The sequence below is a fragment of the Rana temporaria genome, chromosome 13, assembly GCF_905171775.1.
Source record: "Rana temporaria chromosome 13, aRanTem1.1, whole genome shotgun sequence".
Lineage (NCBI taxonomy): Eukaryota > Metazoa > Chordata > Amphibia > Anura > Ranidae > Rana > Rana temporaria.
Genome location: NC_053501.1, coordinates 116,854,893 through 116,879,614, shown reverse-complemented (window position 1 = coordinate 116,879,614; position 24,722 = coordinate 116,854,893). Strand labels below are relative to the sequence as shown.

General features: G+C 48.8%; 1 protein-coding gene across 6 annotated transcripts in view; it reads right to left on the bottom strand.

The window, feature by feature from the left end:
- ARHGEF2 (Rho/Rac guanine nucleotide exchange factor 2) overlaps positions 1-24,722 on the bottom strand; it is a 179,285-nt gene that overhangs the window by 55,050 nt on the left and 99,513 nt on the right. The window contains exon 1 of one of the 6 annotated variants that reach the window (XM_040332340.1): positions 22,359-22,595. The exons of the other annotated variants lie outside the window; for them this stretch is intronic. Within the exon in view, the coding sequence (XP_040188274.1) occupies positions 22,359-22,409 (51 nt within the window). The 5' untranslated portion in view covers positions 22,410-22,595. Of the gene's footprint in view, positions 1-22,358; positions 22,596-24,722 lie in introns of those variants that run through there. 6 annotated transcript variants of the gene reach the window in all.

Below are 24,722 nucleotides of genomic sequence, written 5' to 3'. Positions count from 1 at the left end.
AGGTCCACACCATACGGGTGAGCCCCAAATATCCCACTTATTACCTCCCCAGGTAAAGAGGAAGGAAATGGACAAAATAATCCCCTAGAAGAGAAGATGTCCTTAGGTTGGCCACCAATAGGGCAACACCTGGCGAGACCTCCGGGCGATCTTCTCATCCTTACCACAAGATCACCAGGAATCCACCCCCACCTCCTTCCCCACTCTGCCGAGACGGCACACGGCTCTAATTCTGTATGTGTGCCCAGTGATCTCCCGTACCGACGTATCCATCACACACTCCATGGAAACTGCTAATGTATGGAAAATGTTGTAACCATTATGAAAACTGCGATGAATAGAACCTTTTCTGATACAGAAATAGTGACATCATTCCACAGGGAAAAAAAAAAAAACACACGGCCGATGAGTTCAGCCAATCCAGAAACGGAGGAAACCCATATAGAGGACAATCCCGTTATCTTCACTAGAGAAAGAAAGGCCATCAGATTACAACGTTCTACCATCTTCCTCCATATAGCAGTGTCAGTAGCAGTTTACCATTTTGTACATTCTGAAACACCCACGGGCCCCGTTCTTGAAGCAATCTCAGCTATAACTAGAACCCCTACCTACCAATACCTTCCCTGGACACCACCCCCTACCCACCAATACCTTTTCTGGACACCACCCCCTACCCACCAATACCTTCCCTGGACACCACCCCCTAACCACCGATACCTTTCCTGGACACCACCCCCTAACCACCGATACCTTTCCCTGGGAGGTTGAGGGCCCTACCAATATAATTTGTCCTTTTTGTCAATTCAGGGCAAAGTACAAAATTTGCTGTTTACGGAAATCTGATCTTCCTGTTCTCGAGAACGATCGAGACCTTCATAGAAAAGGCAAAAAGGGGCCCACTCACTCTTACCGAGAACCTTCCAACAAACTGGAAAAATTCTTTGTGCGTGACGGCGAGCGATTCAGGCGCGAGCGCCATCGCCCACAAAGGGAAGCTTCAGAAGGTCCTGATCCACCTACAACCCTCATTAGATATAAAAATGACGGAAACTTCCAGCAATATCCGACATTGGATGGAAACGGCCGATCGGTACTTTTTCTGTTCTTGGAAAACGGACGACGTTGAACCAATAGTGAGCAGTTTTTAGAAGGGGGGGTGGGTGGGGGGCATTGCTGTGGTCTGCCTGTGATATATCTGGAGGCTGGGCACAGTATACGGATTATATACATCTACAAGGAGGACGGAGGAGAAAGTGGAGAGGCAGGAAGGAAAGGGCCGGGCCGCGACACACATGGGTTGTACGCACGTAGAATCACTCATTAGTAACGGTGGTGTTTGATCTGTGAACAGACCCCGTCTGATAGATTCCAGATCCCCCAAATCTTGGACTCCAGCCATGGCGGCTACCTTCCCGCCCGGCACAACCGCTGCCTGAGCAATACCAGCCACGCTGTCACTCCAAGGCCATCGGCCTATGGGCTTCTCAGGGACCACACACTGCTTTAAGAGCCTTGTTCACGGCAGTTCTGGCTGTGCTCACAAACGTCTGACACAGATTAGCCCCCTACTGCAGCCTTCCACCTCATTACAATGTACAGTCTGATCAATGGTGGGGGGGGGGGGGAGAGAGACTGAGGCAATGCTTCCTCCTGCCTGCAGCAGAATAATGACATCATCTTGGCCTAGAGAAAGTCACTGACTGGGGCTTTCCAATGATAAAAGTTGGAGCTTTTGTGAACAATGGACAGAGATTTACTCCCTGACCCTTGCTTGACAGGTTCTCTTTAAATGTACAGTTCCTTAATGATAAAGGTCTTCAGAAACGGAACAGCATTTTTTTTTCACCACCAGCATATAGCTGAGAAAATTAACCGTACAAAAGCCGGTAATATATCTCCCAGCAGCCGTGCCGAGTTAATTAGACGCTATGTAAAAGATTTAATATGGATTTAATAACAGTATTTAATGTAACAATACCGGCTCCTCACCTCGGAGTTCTCCAACTTCCTCTTCTCTGCCGTCAGAAAAACCAAAAATACGACTCGGCGGGTTCAGCGATTCCACCCAATAAGTGATCCGAGTGTTGTGGTCAGGTGTCTGTGCCCTCGGGGGGGACAGTCCTGGTGATCGCAGGAGTGTACCCGGGGGGTAGAGGGGTGCCGGAGCAGGGCTGACTAGAGGTTACCTGGAGATAAGAAGGGGCACAGGCGTACACAGAGGCACACTAGGAGACTCAGAGCACACAGGGGCTCAATTGGAGAGTCAAGAAGAACTTAAACACCCTGGGAACACAGGGGCAGCACTGGAGGCTTGGGGCACACAGGGGTACACCTGGACACTCAGGGCTCAGACTTGGGGCACACAAGGGTGCAATGGGGCACATAGGGCCAAATTTGTAAACTTGGGGCACACAGGGCCAAACTTGGAGACTTGGGGCACACAGGGCTGAACATGGAGATTTGGGGCACACAAGGTGTGTTTGGACACCCTTGGGACACACTTAGTCACTTGGGGCACTAAGGGCCAAGCTTGGAGACTTGGGGCACACAAGGGTGCACTTGGGGCACACAGGGCCAAACATGAACATTTGGGGCACAAAAGGTGTGTTTGGACACCTGGGGCACACTTGTTCACTTGGGACACACAGGGCCGAACATGGAGATTTGGGGCACAAAAGGTGTGTTTGGACACCCTTGGGACACACTTAGTCACTTGGGGCACTAAGGGCCAAGCTTGGAGACTTGGGGCACACAAGGGTGCACTTGGGGCACACAGGGCCAAACATGAACATTTGGGGCACAAAAGGTGTGTTTGGACACCTGGGGCACACTTGTTCACTTGGGGCGACAGGGCCAAACTTGGAGACTTGGGGCACACAAGGGTGCACTTGGGGCACACAGAGTAAAACTTGGAGATATAGGGGAAACACTTGGGACACACAGGGCCAAACATGGAGACTTGGGGAATACTTGGTCACTTGGGGTACACAGGGCCAGACTTGGGGCACACAAGGTGTGTTTGGACACCCGGGCACACTTGGAGACTTGGGGCACACAGGGCCGAACATGGAGATTTTGAACATACTTGGACACTTGGGACACACATGGTCATTTGAGGCACACAGGGCCAAACTTTTAGACTTGGGGCCCACAAAGTCATACCTGGACACTCAAGACACACTTGGTTACTTGGGGCACACAGGGCCAAAACTTGGTAACTTGGGGCCTGCAAGGTGTGTTTGGACACTTGGGACGCACTTGGGGCACACTGGATAAAACGTGGAGACTTGGGGCAAAATTGGGGCACACAAAGGCGCACCTCGACACTCACGGCACACAGGACCAAACTTGGAAACTTGGGGCACACAGGACCAAACTTGGAAACTTGGGGCACACAGGACCAAACTTGGAAACTTGGGGCACACAGGACCAAACTTGGAAACTTGGGGCACACAGGCCAGACTTGGGGCACACAGGCCAAACTTGGAAACTTGGGGAACACAAGCCAAACTTGGGGCACACAGGGCCAAACTTGGAAACTTGGGGCACACAGGCCAAACTTGGAAACTTGGGGAACACAAGCCAAACTTGGGGCACACAGGGCCAAACTTGGAAACTTGGGGCACACAGGCCAAACTTGGAAACTTGGGGCACACAGGCCAAACTTGGAAACTTGGGGCACACAGGCCAAACTTGGAAACTTGGGGCACACAGGCCAAACTTGGGGCACACAGGGCCATACTTGGGGCCCACAGGGCCAAACTTGGGGCACACAGGGCCAAACTTGGGCACACTTGGTTACTTGGGGCACACAGGGGTGCACCTGGACACGCAAGGCACACGGGGCCAAACTTGGGGCCCACAAAGTCACACCTGGACACTCAGGACACACTTGGTTACTTGGGGCACATGTGGAGACACTAGAGCGCAGGAAGTGCAGTCTCTGGGGCAAGACATGGGTTAGGATGTTAGGCACAGAGGTCACAGGAAGGGGCAGGTACTGGTGGCATAGGGGGGAGGGGCTACAGGTTAGACATGAAATTGCCTGGCCCTTTAAGCGAGCACCAATCAGGAGATCTCTCTCCGGGTCGGCTGTAGTCCTGGCCCTCTGGGTGGAGAGAAGTCATTGGATCCCAGCAGAGGTGATCGGCATGTATACAGGAAGTCCTAATTTTTTCCTCCAGACACTTCCTGTTGTAGGGTGACAACGCTGTCCCTAACTACCAGCCGCGTTGTCACCTTGTCACAACGGCTTCCAATGGAGGCTACAAGTGGCCATTGCGACACACATCGGTCAGAAATACCAGCCAACCAATCGCCAGGAGTGCACACAGACAGGAAGTGGCTGCTAAGAGCCATCCCGATTGTTGGCTGTACACCGAACGCCGTCCCTTAATCACGGCGTCATTATTATGTATAATCAAGGCTTATGGTTTCCAGTATAAACCGATTACACGCCCAGCCCCCGGCCAGGCGCGGAGGGGGGGGGGGGGGACAGGCAGGCGATGGGTTAAGCAATCCGGCAGCTTAGCCGGCAAATCTGCAGAAATTGTCATTTGGCGTCTGAATGCGAGTAATCAGCGGGCGATTATATTTTTTTGGGGGGGGGGAGGGGGTGCAGCTCGCGGCTCAGCAGATGCAGCCGGTTACACAATCGCCAGGCTGAGCGCCGGGGCCCGCCGCCCTCGAAACGCGTGACTGATGACACAGCTGTCTGAGGATAAACACCGCACATGGTGTCATGTACAGGAAGGCCGGGGTATTCCTCCACACGGGCCCCCCCCGGGGGCCACAATACCCCTCCCATTGATGTATGTAGACGGGGATAATTAAAGGGGCAGCAGGATTTAATGCCGGAGTTTAATCTGCTTATCGCCCCCCCCCTTCCCTGGTCTCTTCCCCCCCCCCCCCCCCCCCGGTCTCTTCCCCCCCCCCCCCTTCCCTGGTCTCGCCCCCCTCATCAACATATTAATGAGATTTTTAAGTAACAGCTTTCCATTCTCCTCTGTTCTTCTCAATGCAATGCAGGCAGATCATGGCAGGTGGGCGGGGCCGGTTGTGGCGTTTATAGCTTCCTGAAAACATCACCGCCTCCTGACGCAAGCAGTGGGAGGAGTTATGCAAATGCAAAAATGGCCTTGAAGGGGTGGGTGACAGCCTAGAGGAGTGGGCGTTTCCTAGGCAGGCTGTATTTGCATAGGTAACGCCCACATGTGATGCTGAGCCTGCATGACTGAAATCCAATAAATGAAAGGGGTGGGGCCAGGGACAATCAGTCTGTGGCACTGAGTCTGGGGCACGTGACCCTTCTGCCCCCCTTTTCCCAGTTATGATGAAAGGGGTGGGGCCAGGGGCACCGAGTCTGGGGCACGTGCCCCCTTCTGCCCCCCCTTTTGCCAGCTCTGATGAGAGGGGTGGGGCAGTCAGTCTGTGGCACCGAGTCTGGGGCATGTCCCCCTTCTGCCCCCTCCTTTCCCAGTTTTGATGAAAGGGGTGGGCCAGGTACAGTCAGTCTGTGGCACTGAGTCTGGGGCACGTTCCCCTTCTGCCCCCCCTTCTAGTTTTGATGAAAGGAGTGGGGCAAGGACAGTCAGTCTGTGGCACCAAGTCTGGGGCACGTGTCCCTTCTGCCCCCTCCCCCTTTTCCCAGTTATGAAAGGGGTGGGGCCAGGGGAAGTCGGTCTGTGGCACTGAGTCTGGGGCACGTTTCCCTTCTTCCCCTCCCCTTTTCACAGTTCTGATGAAAGGAGTGGGGTAGGGGCAGTCAGTCTGTGGAAGCAAGTCTGGGGCACGTTCCCCTTCTGCCCCCTCCCCTTTTCCCAGTTCTGATGAAAGGGGTGGTGCCAGGGGCAGTCAGTTTATGGTACCGAGTCTGGGGCACGTGCCCCTTCTGCCCCCTCCCCTTTTCCTAGTTTTGATGAAATGGGTGGGGCCAGGGGCAGTCGGTCTTTGGCACTGAGTCTAGGGCTTGTGTCCCTTCTGCCCCCCTCCCCTTTTCTCAGTTCTGATGAAAAGGAGTGGAGTAGGGGCAGTCAGTCTGTGGCACTGAGTCTGGGGCACACGTCTCCTCTGCCCCCCGTCCCAGCTCCAAGAAAAGGAGTGGGCCCTTTTCTCTGTGTTAGGCTGGGGAGGAATTTGCTGGCAGTTGCTGGACGTCCTCCAGCCAGGAAATGAGGCGGCCCATTGACATCAAAGCAACGGACAGTGCAGCGCCCCAAAAATGTAAACGGACCCCCCATTCCACATTGTACAACAAACGCCGCCTAGGTTGGGGCCCATTTACAGCAGATGCAGGAACAAGGCGATGTGCCGCACTGCGCGGTAACAATGTATTGCAGGGCGATCGTCTACACGCCAGCACATGCGCTTCATGCGCACAACAAAACGCATGCCGAGGTGGGATTGGGCTCTTTTTTGATGCACATTTAGGGCCCACAGTCAATAGATGGGTGCAAAAATCCCGATGTGGGCGAGCGATGCGCCGTGCGTTTTATCGCCGACATGGAGGGTCTCACCTATCTGAGCACCGGGGGGATTTATAGAAATAGAACGGCGCGATTCGAGTTATTTTTAAAGGTGTCAGCGGTCTCCATGCACTTCCTGCGTCCGGAGGGGTCACCTCACTTCCCCCGGGGGAGGGGGGGGAAGGGGGGCTAAAGAGACTTTTATGTCCCACAACAATGGCACCTCAGTGAGGGGGGAGGGGCTTCGCGGCGCATCAAACGACGGGAAGTGCGGCCAAACAATGGAGCGCTGTCTGTCCTTCACCGCGTGAGAAAAGGTCCCACTGACCCCTTGGCCTCTGGACTGACCATCCCCCGACAAAGATTCCTTCACATGGAGAGGACTTCAAAGAGAAATCCAAAATAAAAGGAAATGTAACATTGTGCCCAAAATAAGAGACAGACGGTAACATTGTCCCCAAAGAGAGAGACAGACGGTAACATTGTCCCCACATGAGAGAGAGACGGTAACATTGTCCCCAAAGAGAGACGGTAACATTGTCCCCAAAATAAGAGACAGACGGTAACATTGTCCCCACATGAGAGAGAGACGGTAACATTGTCCCCAAAGAGAGACGGTAACATTGTCCCCACATGAGAGAGAGACGGTAACATTGTCCCCAAAGAGAGACGGTAACATTGTCCCCACATGAGAGAGAGACGGTAACATTGTCCCCAAAGAGAGACGGTAACATTGTGCCCAAAATAAGAGACAGACGGTAACATTGTCCCCAAAGAGAGACGGTAACATTGTCCCCAAAATAAGAGACAGACGGTAACATTGTCCCCACATGAGAGAGAGACGGTAACATTGTCCCCAAAGAGAGACGGTAACATTGTCCCCACATGAGAGAGAGACGGTAACATTGTCCCCAAAGAGAGACGGTAACATTGTCCCCACATGAGAGAGAGACGGTAACATTGTCCCCAAAGAGAGACGGTAACATTGTGCCCAAAATAAGAGACAGACGGTAACATTGTCCCCAAAGAGAGACGGTAACATTGTCCCCAAAATAAGAGACAGACGGTAACATTGTCCCCACATGAGAGAGAGACGGTAACATTGTCCCCAAAGAGAGACGGTAACATTGTCCCCACATGAGAGAGAGACGGTAACATTGTCCCCAAAGAGAGACGGTAACATTGTCCCCACATGAGAGAGAGACGGTAACATTGTCCCCAAAGAGAGACGGTAACATTGTGCCCAAAATAAGAGACAGACGGTAACATTGTCCCCAAAGAGAGACGGTAACATTGTCCCCAAAATAAGAGACAGACGGTAACATTGTCCCCACATGAGAGAGAGACGGTAACATTGTCCCCAAAGAGAGACGGTAACATTGTCCCCACATGAGAGAGAGACGGTAACATTGTCCCCAAAGAGAGACGGTAACATTGTCCCCACATGAGAGAGAGACGGTAACATTGTTCCCAAACAAGAGAGACGGTAACATTGTCCCCACATGAGAGAGACGGTAACATTGTCACCAAATGAGAGACGGTAACATTGTCCCCACATGAGAGACGGTAACATTGTCACCAAAGAGAGACGGTAACATTGTCACCAAATAAGAGACGGTAACATTGTCACCAAAGAGAGACGGTAACATTGTCACCAAATGAGAGACGGTAACATTGTCACCAAAGAGAGACGGTAACATTGTCACCAAATGAGAGACGGTAACATTGTCACCAAATGAGAGAGACGGTAACATTGTCACCAAATGAGAGACGGTAACATTGTCACCAAAACAAGAGAGACGGTAACATTGTCCCCACATGAGAGACGGTAACATTGTCCCCAAATGAGACGGTAACATTGTCCCCAAATGAGAGAGAGACGGTAACATTGTCCCCAAATGAGAGACGGTAACATTGTCCCCAAATGAGAGAGAGACGGTAACATTGTCCCCAAATGAGAGAGACGGTAACATTGTCCCCAAATGAGAGACGGTAACATTGTCCCCAAATGAGAGAGAGACGGTAACATTGTCCCCAAATGAGAGAGAGACGGTAACATTGTCCCCAAATGAGAGAGACGGTAACATTGTCCCCAAATGAGAGACGGTAACATTGTCCCCAAATGAGAGAGAGACGGTAACATTGTCCCCACATGAGAGAGACGGTAACATTGTCCCCAACTGAGAGAGAGACGGTAACATTGTCACCAAATGAGAGAGAGACGGTAACACTGTCCCCAAATGAGACGACAACAATGTCCCCAAACGAGAGAGACGGTAACATTGTCCCCAAAGAGAGAGACGGTAACATTGTCCCCAAATGGGAGACGGTAACATTGTCACCAAATGAGACGGTAACATTGTCCCCAACTGAGGGAGAGACGGTAACATTGTCCCCAAAGAGACGGTAACATTGTCCCCACATGAGACGTAACATTGTCCCCAAGTTAGAGAGACGGTAACATTATCAAATGATAGAGAGAGAGATGGTAACATTGTCACCAAACAAGAGACGGTAATATTGTCACCAAAGAGACGGTAACATTATCAAACGAGAGAGAGACGGTAACATTGTCCCCAAACGAGAAACAGTAACATTGTCACACCAAATGAGAGAGAGACGGTAACATTGTCACAAGAGAGACGCAACATTGTCACCAAATGAGAGAGACGGTAACATTGTCCCCAAATGAGAGAGACGGTAACATTGTCCCCAAATGAGAGAGACGGTAACATTGTCACCAAATGAGAGAGAGACGGTAACATTGTCACCAAATGAGAGAGAGACGGTAACATTGTCACCAAATGAGAGAGAGACGGTAACATTGTCCCCAAAAAGAGAAGGTGACATTGTCAAACAAGAGAGAGACAGTTACATTGTCCCCAAACAAACAAGACGGTAACATTGTCCCCAAAAAGAGACGGTAACATTGTCCCCAACTGAGGAACAGAGGGGAACTCCTCTTTTGGGGACACCTGCCTAAAAGGAGGATTTCCTCTCACTTCCTGTTGTGTCCCCAAGACAGGAAGTGAAGTGAGGCAGGGCTCCATTCTCCAAGCTTTAGATACACATGATATAAAGTCTGCCCGTGGCACAGCGCGGTTATGGAGGCACCCCGCAGGAAACGCTCCCGTGGGCTCACACTCGTACAAAGCGTTGTGTTATTCGCTGAGCTGGCAGTCCAGGTGCCCCGGCGATGACCACAAAGCAGCATTGTGTCTGCACCACGCATCTCACATCTGGAGCCTCATTGTGCCGCCGCGTCAGCCGCTTCTAATGCCACGTGTGGGCGGGGAAACCTTTCCAAAGAGGCGTCTTATCCAGTAGGTGCCGCAAAGATGGCCGCCCTGCCTGGTTTATAGATACAGCTGAAGTTTCATCTGCTTATATTTTGCATGCAAACTGAAAGGATTTATTTAATACTGAAGGGGGATGGGGGGGCGGTAAAATATCGGCCGCGTTAAATCTCGGCTCCTGCATGCTTTGCATGTTGTCATTTCCCCACCACATGCAAATGTTAATCAAACGAGGAGAATTCCAAACTGATCGGAGGATCTCCGCACGCACCTGCTCAGCAGCACACGGACACAGGCATCTACTGAGCCCATTAAAGGGACAGTCCACCTGAAAATGGAAGTTCTATAATGGGTGGAGCCTAATGGGTTGACCTTGTGATGGTGCAGCAGGTGTGCAGACCTGAGAACCTGAGCCTCCATCAAGAACTGAAATATCAGTCCCATATACCATATATCTTGTGTAGACTCAAATGGAAGATAAAGCTGCAGTGCTGGGGGGAGGCATTTTCCCGGACACATCTGATTTCCTGTCCATTATAGGAGGGGCCAAGGAGAGGGTGTTAGATTGTATTAGCAAGAACAACTTTTACACAGACTATCTACGCATTTGGCTGGAGACCAAGGACACGCTACGTATTTGGTTGGAGACCAAGGACACGCTACGTATTTGGTTGGAGACCAAGGGCATGCTACGTATTTGGTTGGAGACCAAGGACATGCTACGTATTTGGTTGGAGACCAAGGGCATGCTACGTATTTGGTTGGAGACCAAGGGCATGCTACGTATTTGGTTGGAGACCAAGGACACGCTACGTATTTGGTTGGAGACCAAGGACACGCTACGTATTTGGTTGGAGACCAAGGACATGGTACGTATTTGGTTGGAGACCAATGACACCCTACGTATTTGGTTGGAGACCAAGGACACTCTACGTATTTGGTTGGAGACCAAGGACACTCTACGTATTTGGTTGGAGACCAAGGACATGCTACGTATTTGGTTGGAGACCAAGGACACTCTACGTATTTGGTTGGAGACCAAGGACACGCTACGTATTTGGCTGGAGACCAAGGACACGCTACGTATTTGGTTGGAGACCAAGGACACGCTACGTATTTGGTTGGAGACCAAGGACACGCTACGTATTTGGTTGGAGACCAAGGACACGGTATGTATTTGGTTGAAGACTAAGGACAAGCTACGCATTTGGTTGGAGACCAAGGACACACTACAGGTTTGGTTGGAGACATTCAGCAGTTTAGTTTGAGACCAAGGGCATGCTCTAGGTTTGGTTGGAGACCACAGGCATGCAACAAGTTTGGTTGGAGACGAAGGACATGTTGAAGGTTTGGTCGGAGACCAAGGACATACTGTAGAAGACAGAGAGTGAATGGGGACATGATAAATGCAGCTAGTAGAGATCCTTTCTATTTGCCCTTTACAAATCATTGCTCCCACTCCCATTAAAGACTGGTCCCTGAGTCACCAGTTGGGTACCAGAAATCAAGAAGCTCCTCCACTATGGCTCTCCAGCTTCCTCCTGCACTCTTCAGCCATGTTTCCGCTTCCTCCAGCTGAGGAATTTCCCTTTCTCATGCCCATCAGTGCCGACAGCGCAAGCAGTAGAGGTTGAAGGTCCAGCCATTTTTGTGTCCTCCTCCTGAAGTACCCAAGGTGGTCACCTCTTCTGCCTACCCCTCGCCCCCTCCATGGTTATACACAACCTGGTCATCACTCTACACGGCTGCTTCAGCAGACAGAAGAGTGTTTGTAGGTCGGGTGAAACAGCATCAACGTCTCACACCATTCCCCCACCCCTCCTAAATATGACTTTCCCGGCTTCCATGGTTGTGATTCAGCAGGCAGCACCCCATAATTACCATTCTGCCGTGCTGTCATTGTGTTGGGGAAACATGTAATTGTGGCCAGACGTCTCGGTGCTTTTAGGTCTGGCCGGCCCATTAAGAGACCTCCAACTCCATCTGAATTTCTAAGGCCACCACTAAATCTTACTTACCCCGAGGGGCCCCTCGGCCTTCTGTATAGACTTCAAATTGTATTTTTTTTATAGCATAGGGTTGTAACCATTCTGTCTGACACGCGACCTGGAGGACCTCCAGGTCCATCCCAGCATGAGTAGCCCTCCTGATGGCTATAGGGCCACCAACAGCCTCATCCTTGAGAACTAGGGTGTTCCCTCTCATCACTATGGTTATGGGGCCACCAATAGCCTCATGCCTGACCCCCAATTTAGAGAACCGCAGTGGCCCTTGCCATCAATGGACTCCTTCCCAGCATGATTGGCCCTCTTGATGACTAGGGGGAAACCAAAAGCCCCATGCCTGACCCCCATCCTACAGAACTAGGGTGTATTTTCCTATTCTTTTGGCTATGGGCCACCAACAGCCCTAATGCCTGACCCCCCAACTTAGAGAACCGGAGTATCCCTTGCCATCAATGGACTCCTTTTCCAGCATGATTGGCCCTCATGAAGACTAGGGGGCCACCAAAAGCCTCATGCCTGGCCCCCAGCCTACAGACTAGGGTTTGTTTTCCTATTCTTTTGGCTATGGGCCACCAACATCCTCGTGCCTGATCCCCAACCTAGAGAACAAGGGTGTCCTTTCCTATCACTATGGCTATGGGGCCATCGACAGCCTCATGCCTGACCCCCATCCTAGGGTGTTTGTTCCTTCCTATCACTATAGGGCCACCAACAGTTTCATGCCTGACCCCCAACCTAGAGAACTAGGGTGTCCCTTCCTATCACTATGGCTATGGGGCCATCGACAGCCTCATACCTGACCCCCATCCTAGGGTGTTCCTTCCTATCACTATAGGGCCACCAACAGTTTCATGCCTGACCCCCAACCTAGAGAACTAGGGTGTCCCTTCCTATCACTATGGCTACGGGGCCACCAATAGCCTCATGCCTGACCCCCATCCTAGGGTGTTCCTTCCTATCACTATAGGGCCACCAACAGTCTCATGCCTGACCCCCAACCAAGAGAACTAGGGTGTCCCTTCCAATCACTATGGCTATGGGGCCATAAATAGCCTCATGCCTGACCCCCATCCTAGGGTGTCCCTTCTTATCACTATAGGGCCACCAACAGTCTCATGCCTGACCCCCAACCAAGAGAACTAGGGTGTCCCTTCCAATCACTATGGCTATGGGGCCATAAATAGCCTCATGCCTGACCCCCATCCTAGGGTGTCCCTTCTTATCACTATAGGGCCACCAACAGTCTCATGCCCGACCCCCAACCTAAAGAACTAGGGTGTCCCTTCCAATCACTATGGCTATGGGGCCATAAATAGCCTCATGCCTGACCCCCATCCTAGGGTGTCCCTTCTTATCACTATAGGGCCACCAACCGTCTCATGCCTGACCCCCAACCTAGAGAACTAGGGTGTCCCTTCCAATCACTATGGCTATGGGGCCATAAATAGCCTCATGCCTGACCCCAGCCTGGAGGACTGGAGTGTCCCTTTCCATCACTGGAGTCTTTTCTGACATGGGTGGCCCCCTAATGGCTATGGGACCTCTCTCATGGTCATGTGACCCAGAAAGCCCCACAGCTAAACCAAAGTAGTGAATCTCTACTGGATCTCTGGAAATCAAAGGGTCAATCCACCCAAACCGGTTTCTTATGCTCCAGTTACGAGATCTCTGCGGAGTTCCTGGGCTGGTGCTCCTGCCTCAACCATCGTCGGCCAATTCTATCCTTCCTGCTGGATTTATCCTGGAAACTCCAAGATGGGCGTGAACAGATCCAAGAAAGCTCATCGATGAGGTATGAGGAGCCTATGGATGACTCCACCCAAAGTATAGCTTTTGGGCAGACGGATCCTTCAACCCCACAACCTCCTCAACCCTCTGTCCGGAACCCGTCACGGCTGACTCATTTCTGCTGTACAGAGGGCAGGTTGTGAAATTCCAAGTTGTTGCGTATTTTAACTCCTTATCTGTGGGGGATGAGAGATCGGCTCACCAGCTGGCAGAAAAAAGATGTTACCAAAAAAAACGTACCCGCTGTGCGCAATCCAAACATAGCCCCCCTCCCCCTACACTGATAGGGCATAGCCACACCACAAATTGGTGTAGACCCTCCAGCTTTATCGCAGAGGCAATCCTACCGCCAACAACAGCGCCACCCCCCCCGAAACTACAACCGCCACAAAACCACAGTGATGACTTCCATAGCGGCCTGGCCCAGGGACCTGAACTATATACACATTCCTATGGTGAGGATAAAACGAACATATTGTCTGCCGGAGGTGGGATCATCAATATAGACCATCCATTCCGATTTCATTGCCAGTCGCGATTATTGCCTGGTGGAATCGTCTTATAGACTGTCAGGGGAGGGATATAAACTATATACACATTCATTAACTATATACAGTAACTCACAAAAGTAAGTACACCCCTTACATTTTTGTAAATATGTTCTTCTATCTCAGATGATCCCACCTCCGGCAGACAATATATTCGTTTATTCATTGGGAAACAATGACCATATGACGGGGTATATAGACTATTAGCTAGATTCAGGCAGGCAGGCTTATCCTTGCGGCGGCGTAGTGTATCGTGTTTACACTACGCCGCCGTAAGTTAGCGAGGCAAGTACATGATTCACAAAGTACTTGCCTGCTAAGTTACGGCGGCGTATCGTAAATGCGGCGGGCGTAAGCGCGCCTAATTCAAAATAGGCTGAGGGGGCGTGTTTTATGTTAATTTGGGTTGACCTGACGTGATTGACATTTTTTTGGAACGGCGCATGCGCCGTCCGTGTACATATCCCAGTGTGCATTGCGGCTAAGTACGCCGCACGGTCCTATTGGTTTCGACGTGGACGTAAATGACGCAAATCCCTATTCACGGACGACTTACGCAAACGACGTAAAATTTTCACATTTTGACGCGGGAACGCCGGCCATACTTAACATTACTAGTCCAGCTATTTGATGGAATAACTTTAGGCCTGATAATGCGTTACGTAAACGGCGTATCTGTACTGCGTCAGGCTGGGCGTACGTTCGTGAATAGGCGTATCTAGTGATTTACATATTCTACGCCGACCGCAATGGAAGCGCCACCTAGCGGTCAGCCTAAAAATTACACTTTAGGATACGACGGTGTAAGACACTTACGCCGCTCGTATCTGAGCCTAATTTAAGCGTATCTGGTTACCAGAATAGGCATTAAATTAGCGCCGGCGCACATTCAGACTTAGACTGGCGTATCTTCTATCTTAGATGATCCCACCTCCAGCAGACAATATATTTGTTTATTCATTGGGAAACAATGACCATATGACGGGGTATATATAGATAGGCCCAGATTCACAAAGCACTTACGCCGATGTATAACACGTTACGCCGGCGTATGTGTGCGCCAGACCCACAAACCAACATGCGCCTAAAAACAGGCTACACCCCGCCGACGTAGCTTGCACACGCCGGCGTAGGGTGGGCGCACATATGGGCTGGGCGCATGGTGCCGCTCCCATTGATTAGCCATTCAAACATGCAAATGAGGGAAATACACTGATTCACAAACGTGCGTGTGCCCGGCGCATGCTACGCGAGATGTGCGTAAGTTGTACGTCCTGCGTAAAGTTATTCCCCATAAAGAGGTGCAACCCGGCAACAGACATGCACAGGTCTGCACCAGGGAAACACAAGCCGGCGTATTGTGCGTTGGACGTGTGTCTGGCTGGGCGTACGTTATGTTCACGGCGTACGCAGTGATCCGGCGTAGCTTAGGCAGTTGTGCCGGCGTGGTTGTGAGCAGGCGCAGGGGGGGGGGGTGCTGTGCAAGTGTCCACATCACGGCGCATGCGCAGTTCGTTACACGTACCTGTCTGGCGCTCGGCCCATCATTTGCATGAGGTCACGCCTCATTTGCATGGGTTCACGCCCACTTCCACCTACGCCGGCGTGCGCCTTCGAAACCCACCATCACTATTTACTATCTGCGTGAATCATTTTATAGACCATTGGTAACGTCACGTACCAATGGTCTATAAAATGATTCGCGCAGGCAGTAACAGCTATTGATTTTGAATCAGGAGTAAGGACTTCATAGATGATCCCACCTCCGGCAGACCATATATCAGTTTATCCAATGGGAAATAATCTCCATATTATACCGTATCTGACAAAAGTAAGTACACCCCTCACATTTTTTGTTAATATTTTCTTTGTATCTTCATGTGACAACACTGAAGAAATGACACTTTGTATCTACAATGTTGTGTAGTGAGTGTACAGCTTGTAAAACAGTGTAAATTTGCTGTCCCCTCAAAATAACTCAACACACAGCCATTAATGTCTAAACCTCTGGCAACAAAAGTCAGTACACCCCCCTAAGTGAAAATTGCCAAATTGGGCCCAAAGTGTCAATATTTTGTGTGGTCGCCGTTATTTTCCAGCACTGTCTTAACCCTCTTGGGCATGGAGTTCACCAGAGCTTCACAGGCTGTCACTGGAGTCCTCTTCCCCTCCTCCATGATGACATCTCAGAGCTGGGGGATGTTAGAGACCTTGCGCTCCTCCACCTTCCGTTTGAGGATCCCCCACAGATGATCAATAGGGTTTAGGTCTGGAGACATGCTTGGCCCATCCATCACCTTTACCCTCAGCTTCTTTAGCAAGGCAGTGGTCACCTTAGAGGTGTGTTTGGGGGTCGTTATGTTGGAATACTACCCTGCGGCCCAGTCTCTGAAGGGAGGGGATCATGCTCTGCTTCAGTATGTCACAGTACATGTTGGCATTCATGGTCCCCTCAATGATCTGTAGCCCCCTAGTGCCGGCAGCACTCATGCAGCCCCAGACCATGACACTCCCCCCACCATGCCTGACTGTAGACAAGACACACCTGTCTTTGTCCTCCTCACCTGGCTCCTCCCACACACGCCTGACACCATCTGACACCAAATACCTTTATCTTGGTCTCAGACCACAGAACATGGTTCCAGTAATCCATGTCCTCAGTCTGCTTGTCTCTTTCTTGTGCCTCATCTTTAGAAGAGGCTTCCTTCTGCAGATCAATTTGATGCAGTGTGCGGCGTATGGTCTGAGCACTGACAGGCTGACCCCTCCCCCACCCCTTCACCCTCTGCAGCAATGCTGGCAGCACTCATACGTCTATTTCCCAAAGACAACCTCTGGATATGACGCTGAGCGCGTGACCTCAACTTCTTTGGTGGACCATGGCGAGGCCTGTTCTGAGGGGAACCCGTCCTGTTATACCGCTAGATGGTCTTGGCCCCCGTGCTGCAGATCAGTTTCAGGGTCTCGGCGATCTTCTTATATCCTCGGCCATCTTTATGTAGAGAAACAATTTCTTTATATCAGATCCTCAGAGAGTTCTTTGCCATGAGGGGCCATGTTGTCCTTCCAGTGACCAGTATGAGAGAGTGAGAGCGATAACACCAAAATTTAACACACCTGCTCCCCGTTCACACCTGAGACCTTGTAACACTAACGAGTCACATGACACCGGGGGGGGGGGGGGGGGAATGGCTAATTGGGCCCAATTTGGACATTTTCACTTAGGGGGTGTCCTCACTTTTGTTGCCAGCGGTTTAGACATTAATGGCTGTGTGTTGAGTTATTTGTTATACAAGCTGTACACTCCCCCCCCCCTGTACACCCCTCCCCCCCCCCCCTGTACACTCACTACACAACATTGTAGATACAAAGTGTCATTTCTTCAGTGTTGTCACATGAAAAGATACAAGAAAAGATTTAAAAAAATCTATTGAGGGACCCTTTAAAGAAACTCTATTAGGGCCCCCATAGCAAATCAAGGGCCCCTCTATGAAAAATATGTTAAGGTCCTTCCAAAGAAAGTCTACTAGGGGCCCCCCATTGCAAATCTATAACCCCCCCAACTCTCACCCACATGCACATATACACAGGCCCCGGGCCCCGTAGCAGTCGCACGTCTTCTAGTCATAGAGAGGAACCTGAACTATATATACGCATTAAACGTTCGATCGTTCCAGGTCGGGAAGAAGCTGGATAAAAAAGAAGAAGCGCGGCCCCTGAAATATCCTCCCCGTGGTGTCAAATATTTATCTGTCACACACAAGTGCAATGAGAGGCGGGGGGCCCCCGGGGGGCCCAGTGACAGGGATAAGGCGGCAGACGACAGCTGTATTGTCTTAGCCAAGCTGGTGTCTGTCCTTTCCGAAAAATACATGACAGACAACAATGGCCGACCCCCCCCCCCCACCCTTCCCCCACCAAAAGGGGAACCTTAGACAACTGCTGCCTGCGTCTTAACCTCATCACCGCCATTGAGCAACTAAAGAGGACCTGTCATGAGCTCACAGCTTCCTCTGACCTTGTGACCCCCCAGGGTGGGTTGTACGAAGGGGGTGGCTTGCAATCTCATTGGTGGGCATACCTCTGGCCTCTAAACTGACAGCTCATATGCTAATATGATGACCTGGCCTCTGACACCAAAACTGGCTTTGGCGCTCATTGCAGGGTCTCCTTGTTCTGAATCTGAAGGACCCAACTGGCCCAGCCTCTAATGTAACCATAAAGCTGCCTGGCCTCAACTCCAAGAAAGCACTGTCCTGCCTACACTTTAAAAAAAACACATCTGCCTCAGCCTCCTCCTTGAGAGAACACAACTGCCCCAGCCTCCTCCTTGAGAGAACACAACTGCCCCAGCCTCCTTCTTGAGAGAACACAACTGCCCCAGCCTCCTTCTTGAGAGAACACAACTGCCCCAGCCTCCTCCTTGAGAGAACACAACTGCCCCAGCCTCCTCCTTGAGAGAACACAACTTCCCCAGCCTCCTCCTTGAGAGAACACAACTGCCCCAGCCTCCTCCTTGAGAGAACACAACTGCCCCAGCCTCCTCCTTGAGAGAACACAACTGCCCCAGCCTCCTCCTTGAGAGAACACAACTGCCCCAGCCTCCTCCTTGAGAAAACACAACTGCCCCAGCCTCCTCTCCCAAGCCAGCACAACTCTCCAGCTTCCACCCCAAAAGATCACAGCTACCGAGCCTCCAACCCGAGAGATCACAGCTACCCCGTCCTCCAACCTGAGAGATCACAGCTACCCCGTCCTCCAACCTGAGAGATCATAGCTACCCCGCCTCCAACGTGAGAGATCACAGCTACCCGGCCTCCAATGTGAGAGATCACAGCTACCCGGCCTCCAATGTGAGAGATCACAGCTACCAGGCCTCCAATGTGAGAGATCCCAGCTACCCAGCCTCCAACATGAGAGATCACAGCTACCCGGCCTCCAATGTGAGAGATCACAGCTACCCGGCCTTCAACCTGAGAGATCACAGCTACCCAGCCTCCAACATGAGAGATCACAGCTACCCAGCCTCCACTGTGAGGGATCACAGCTACCCAGCCTCCACTGTGAGAGAGCACAGCTGTCCAGCCTCATGCCCAAAAGGGCACAGCTGTCCAATCTCCACCCCAAAAAGCACTGCTGCCCAAGCCTCCATTCCAAGAGATCACAGCTACCTGGCCTCCAATTTGAAAATACAGCTGAGATATAGAACTGTCCCAGCCTCCACTCCACAGTTGCCCATCCTCCACCCCAAGAGGGCAAAGTTGCCCGTCCACCCCAAGAGGGCACAGTTGTCCAGTCTCCACCCCAAGAGAGCACAGTTGCCCGTCCTCCACCCCAAGAGAGCACAGTTGCCCGTCCTCCACCCCAAGAGAGCACAGTTGTCCAGTCTCCACCCCAAGAGAGCACAGTTGCCCGTCCTCCACCCCAAGAGAGCACAGTTGTCCAGTCTCCACCCCAAGAGGGCAAAGTTGCCCGTCCACCCCAAGAGGGCACAGTTGTCCAGTCTCCACCCCAAGAGAGCACAGTTGCCCGTCCTCCACCCCAAGAGAGCACAGTTGCCCGTCCTCCACCCCAAGAGAGCACAGTTGTCCAGTCTCCACCCCAAGAGAGCACAGTTGCCCAGCCCCCACCTACCCCACAGACAACAAACAGGTCCAATTACTCTGCAATTAGTCACAACACAAGGACAATACACGATAAGATCTGCCGGGACCGCCCGGCCCGCGTGCCCCCGGTGGGGGTGACAACATTGAGGAAACGATAGAAATGCTGCAGCATCTAACACATGAAATCACGAGGCGGTTTCGGTTGTACAATCCCTTCACCACAAACTGGATCAAAAATAAATAAAAAGTTGTGCAATTCGACAACGATTTTCAGACTGCCCCCTACAGGAGGACTCTGATTGTACAAGTTCACAGCACACGCGGTACAATCTGTCTACGTCAGACAATGTGTGGTCAGCGGAGACTCTCCATACGCGTTACAATCTGACCATACAACCAACTTCAGATTTAACAAACTTTGTAATATGAGGACTGGAGTAGAGGATGAGAACTAGAGGATGAGGACGAGAAGGTGAGGACGAGAAGGTGAGGACGAGAGGGTAAGGACGAGAAGGTGAGGACGAGAAGGTGAGGACGAGAAGGTGAGGACGAGAAGGTGAGGACGAGAAGATGAGGACGAGAAGGTGAGGACAGGAAGGTGAGGACGAGAAGGTGAGGACGAGAAGGTGAGGACGAGAAGGTGAGGACGAGAAGGTGAGGACGAGAAGGTGAGGACGAGAAGATGAGGAGGAAGGTGAGGACAGGAAGGTGAGGACGAGAAGATGAGGACGAGAAGGTGAGGACGAGAAGATGAGGAGGAAGGTGAGGACAGGAAGGCGAGGACGAGAAGGTGAGGACGGGAAGGTGAGGACGAGAAGATGAGGACGAGAAGGTGAGGACGAGAAGGTAAGGACGAGAAGGTGAGGACGAGAAGGTGAGGACGAGAAGGTGAGAACGAGAAGATGAGGACAAGAAGATGAGGACGGGAAGGTGAGGACAAGAAGATGAGGACGAGAAGGTGAGGACAGGAAGGTGAGGACAGGAAGGTGAGGACGAGAAGATGAGGACGAGAAGGTGAGGACGAGAAAGTGAGCACGAGAAGGTGAGGACTACAAGACGAGGACTAGAGGATGACGACTAGAATGTGAGGACTAGAAGAGGAGGACTAGAAGAGGAGGACTAGAAGAGGACGACTAGAAGGAGGACGAGAAGAGGAGGACGACGAGAAGAGGAGGACGAGAAGAGGACGACGAGAAGATGAGGAGTGGAGAATGATGACTAGAGGACGAGGACTAGAGGACGAGGACTAGAAGATGAGGATGACTAGAGGATGAAGATTAGAGGATGAAGACTAGAGGATGAGGACGAGAAGTTGAGGAGTGGAGAATGAGGACTAGAGGATGACGACGAGCACTAGAAGATGAGGTTGACTAGAGGATGAGGACTAGAGGATGAGGAGTGGAGAATGACGACTAGAAGGTTAGGACTAGAGGACGAGGACTATAGGATGAGGACAAGAAGATGAGGACTAGAGGATGAAGACTAGAAGATGAGGACTAGAAGACGAGGACTGGAGGATGAAGACTAGAGGATGAGGACAAGAAGATGAGGACTAGAGGATGAAGACTAGAAGATGAGGACTAGAAGATGAGGACTAGAAGATGAGGACTGGAGGATGAGGACTAGAAGATGAGGACTAGAAGATGAGGACTGGAGGATGAAGACTAGAGGATGAGGACAAGAAGATGAGGACTAGAGGATGAAGACTAGAAGATGAGGACTAGAAGATGAGGACTAGAAGATGAGGACTGGAGGATGAGGACTAGAAGATGAGGACTAGAAGATGAGGACTGGAGGATGAAGACTAGAGGATGAGGATGAGGACAAGAAGATGAGGACTAGAGGATGAAGACTAGAAGATGAGGACTAGAAGATGAGGACTGGAGGATGAAGACTAGATGGTTAGGATTAGAGGACGAGGACTATAGGATGAGGACAAGAAGATGAGGACTAGAGGATGAAGACTAGAAGATGAGGATGAGGACTAGAGGATGAAGACTAGAAGATGAGGACTGGAGGATGAAGACTAGAAGGTTAGGATTAGAGGACGAGGACTAGAGGATGAAGACTAGAGGATGAGAATGAGGACTAGAAGATGAGGACTGGAGGATGAGGACGGGAGAATGAGAATACTTGTTGAAGATCTAAAGGAGATTGGACAATCAGATTGTAACATGTGTTGCGCTTATGTCATAAAAACGTCACACCGTTGGCTCAGAAGTGCGGGAAGCCCGGACCGGTGCCCCGTAGTCGTCAAATTTTCCCGTAAAGGACCAACAATAACCTCACGATACCTCCAACCACCGGAACAATAGATGGGGGAGGGGGGTTGTACTTTGTGGTGAGGAAATCCACCTGCCCTCCTCGCTCTTCACCATCCCGACCTCCGCCGCTCCTCTTCTCCACCCGCTGAGATTTCCCCTTTAACCCCCGCTGTGCCGGGCCACCCCCCGGAACCTCCGACCACGGGGCGGGCACGAAGCGGGTTCCAGCCAAGTGACAGATGGCGGTGACCTCCTCAGGAGGATGAACAACAAAGCAGAGGGAATCCCGAGACACGGATTGGGGGGTCGTTCTCCGAGGGATCCCCCCCAACCCAACGGCGAGGACAAAAGAATAATAGTAGGGGGGTGAGGGGGAAACTGACCTTGGGTGACTCCTTGGCTCGATCTCTTGTGAAGGGCTCAATCCGAGACATATCCAATCAGAAGTCAGATGGCGGTGGGTCGGGCGCTCTCCCCCCGGGTCGCTCGCCCCCCCAACTTTTCTAGATCCAGGAGGTTTTATCCGTTGGTACCCCCCCCTGAGAGAGACGAAGAGAAAAGGAAAGAAGCTGCACGCTGCCAGCCTTGTACTCCGCACACAGGAAGTCACAGCCTCCACTGCCGAGACTATTCAAAACCAAACCTCCTCCACCCCCTGACTGCCTCCCTCTCATCCCATCATAGGGGGGGGAGGGGAGGAGGGGGGGGCGCTACACGCTGCAGCTGTTCCACAACACCATTCTTTTCTAACTGAGACGCCGACCGACCGACCGACCGACCGCAGCATAAAACAAGAGCCTCTTGTGCCTCTCGCCTCAAGTCAAACAGCCATTCCCAGGAACACAACACACTTTGATTTTCTTCTAGTTTCTTTTTTTTTTTAAATAACCGCCGACACATACAGAATAAAAAATATTATATATTATATATATTATTTTCTTTATATTATTATTTTTTAAATATAAACAGTGAACATACAGTACATTTTGACAAATTAAAGCAAAGTTTTTTTTGTTTTCTTTTAATTAACCGCTAACACATACAGTAAAAAAAAAAAAAAAAAAGAAGAAAACATATATATATATATATATGTCTTCTTCTTTTTTTTTCTTTTTCTTTATACTGTATGTGTTAGCGGTTAATTAAAAGAAAACAAAAAAAACTTTGCTTTAATTTGTCAAAATGTACTGTATGTTCACTGTTTATATTTAAAAAATAATAATAATATAAAGAAATATATATAATATATAATATTTTTTATTCTGTATGTGTCAGTAAATATTTATAAAAAAAATAAAATAATAAAAGGGTTTTTATTTTTTATTTTATACTGTATAACACATACAGTATACAAGAAAAAAAAAACAACCCTTTCATTATTATTATTAATATAATTTTAAAGTGGTTAATTAGAAGAAAAAAAACTGCTTTAATTGACAAATTTACTGTATGCTAGCTGTTATTTACATGTATATATATATATAGATATATATATATATATATATATATATATATATATATATATATATAAATAAATAAATAAATAAAATGACAGCTAACAAACAATACATTTTGCAATTTAAATTTTTTTTAATTTATTTTATATATATATATATATATATATATATATATATATATATATATATATATATATATATTATATAAATAACAGCTAACATACAGTAAATTCGTAAATTAAAGCAGTTTTTTTCTAATTAACCACTTTAAAATAATATTAATAATAATAATAATAATAATAATAATAAAAGGGTTGTTTTTTTTCTTTTATACAATATGTGTTATACAGTATAAAATAAAAACCCTTTTATTATTATTATTTTTTTTTATAAATAACAGCTAACATATAGTAAATATGTCAATAAAAGCAAAGTATTTTTTTTTAATTAACCACTAGCACATACAGTATAAAAGAAAAAAAAAAAAAAAAGTTTTTTTTTAAATATATTTGTTTATATAAATAGCAGCCAACATACAGTAAATGTGGCAATTAAAGTAACGTTTTTTTTTTTTAATTAACCGCTAAACTCATACAGTATAAAATAAAAATAAACTTTTTATATATTTTTTTAATATATATATATATATATATATATATATTAGCTAAAAAAAAAAATTGGGCAATTAAAGCAAAGTTGTTGTTGTTTTTTTTGTTTTTTTTAATTAACCGCTAACTCATACAGTATTAAAAAAAAATAAAAAACTTTTCATTTTTTTTAATATATAAATAGCAGCAAACATACAGTAAATTTGGCAATTAAAGTTTTTTTTTTTCCTTAATTAACTGCTAACTTATACAGTATAAAAGAAAAAAAACGTATATACATAATATATAAATAGCAGCTAACATACAGTAAATTTGGCAATTAAAGTAAAGTTTATTTTTTATTTATAAACTGCCAACACATACGGTATGAAAGAAAAATAAAAACAAAACATGTTTTTATTATTTTTTATTATTATAAATAAAATGACAGCTAACAAACACTAAATTTGGCAATTTAAAGCAAAGTTTAAAAAAAATAAAAAAAATAAAAACAAAACATTTTTATTATATATATATTATATATATATATATATATATATATATATATATATATAATAAAATAATAATAAAAATGTTTTGTTTTTATTTTATTTTTTTTAAACTTTGCTTTAAATTGCCAAATTTAGTGTTTGTTAGCTGTCATTTTATTTATAAAGATATATATATCTAATGACAGCTAACA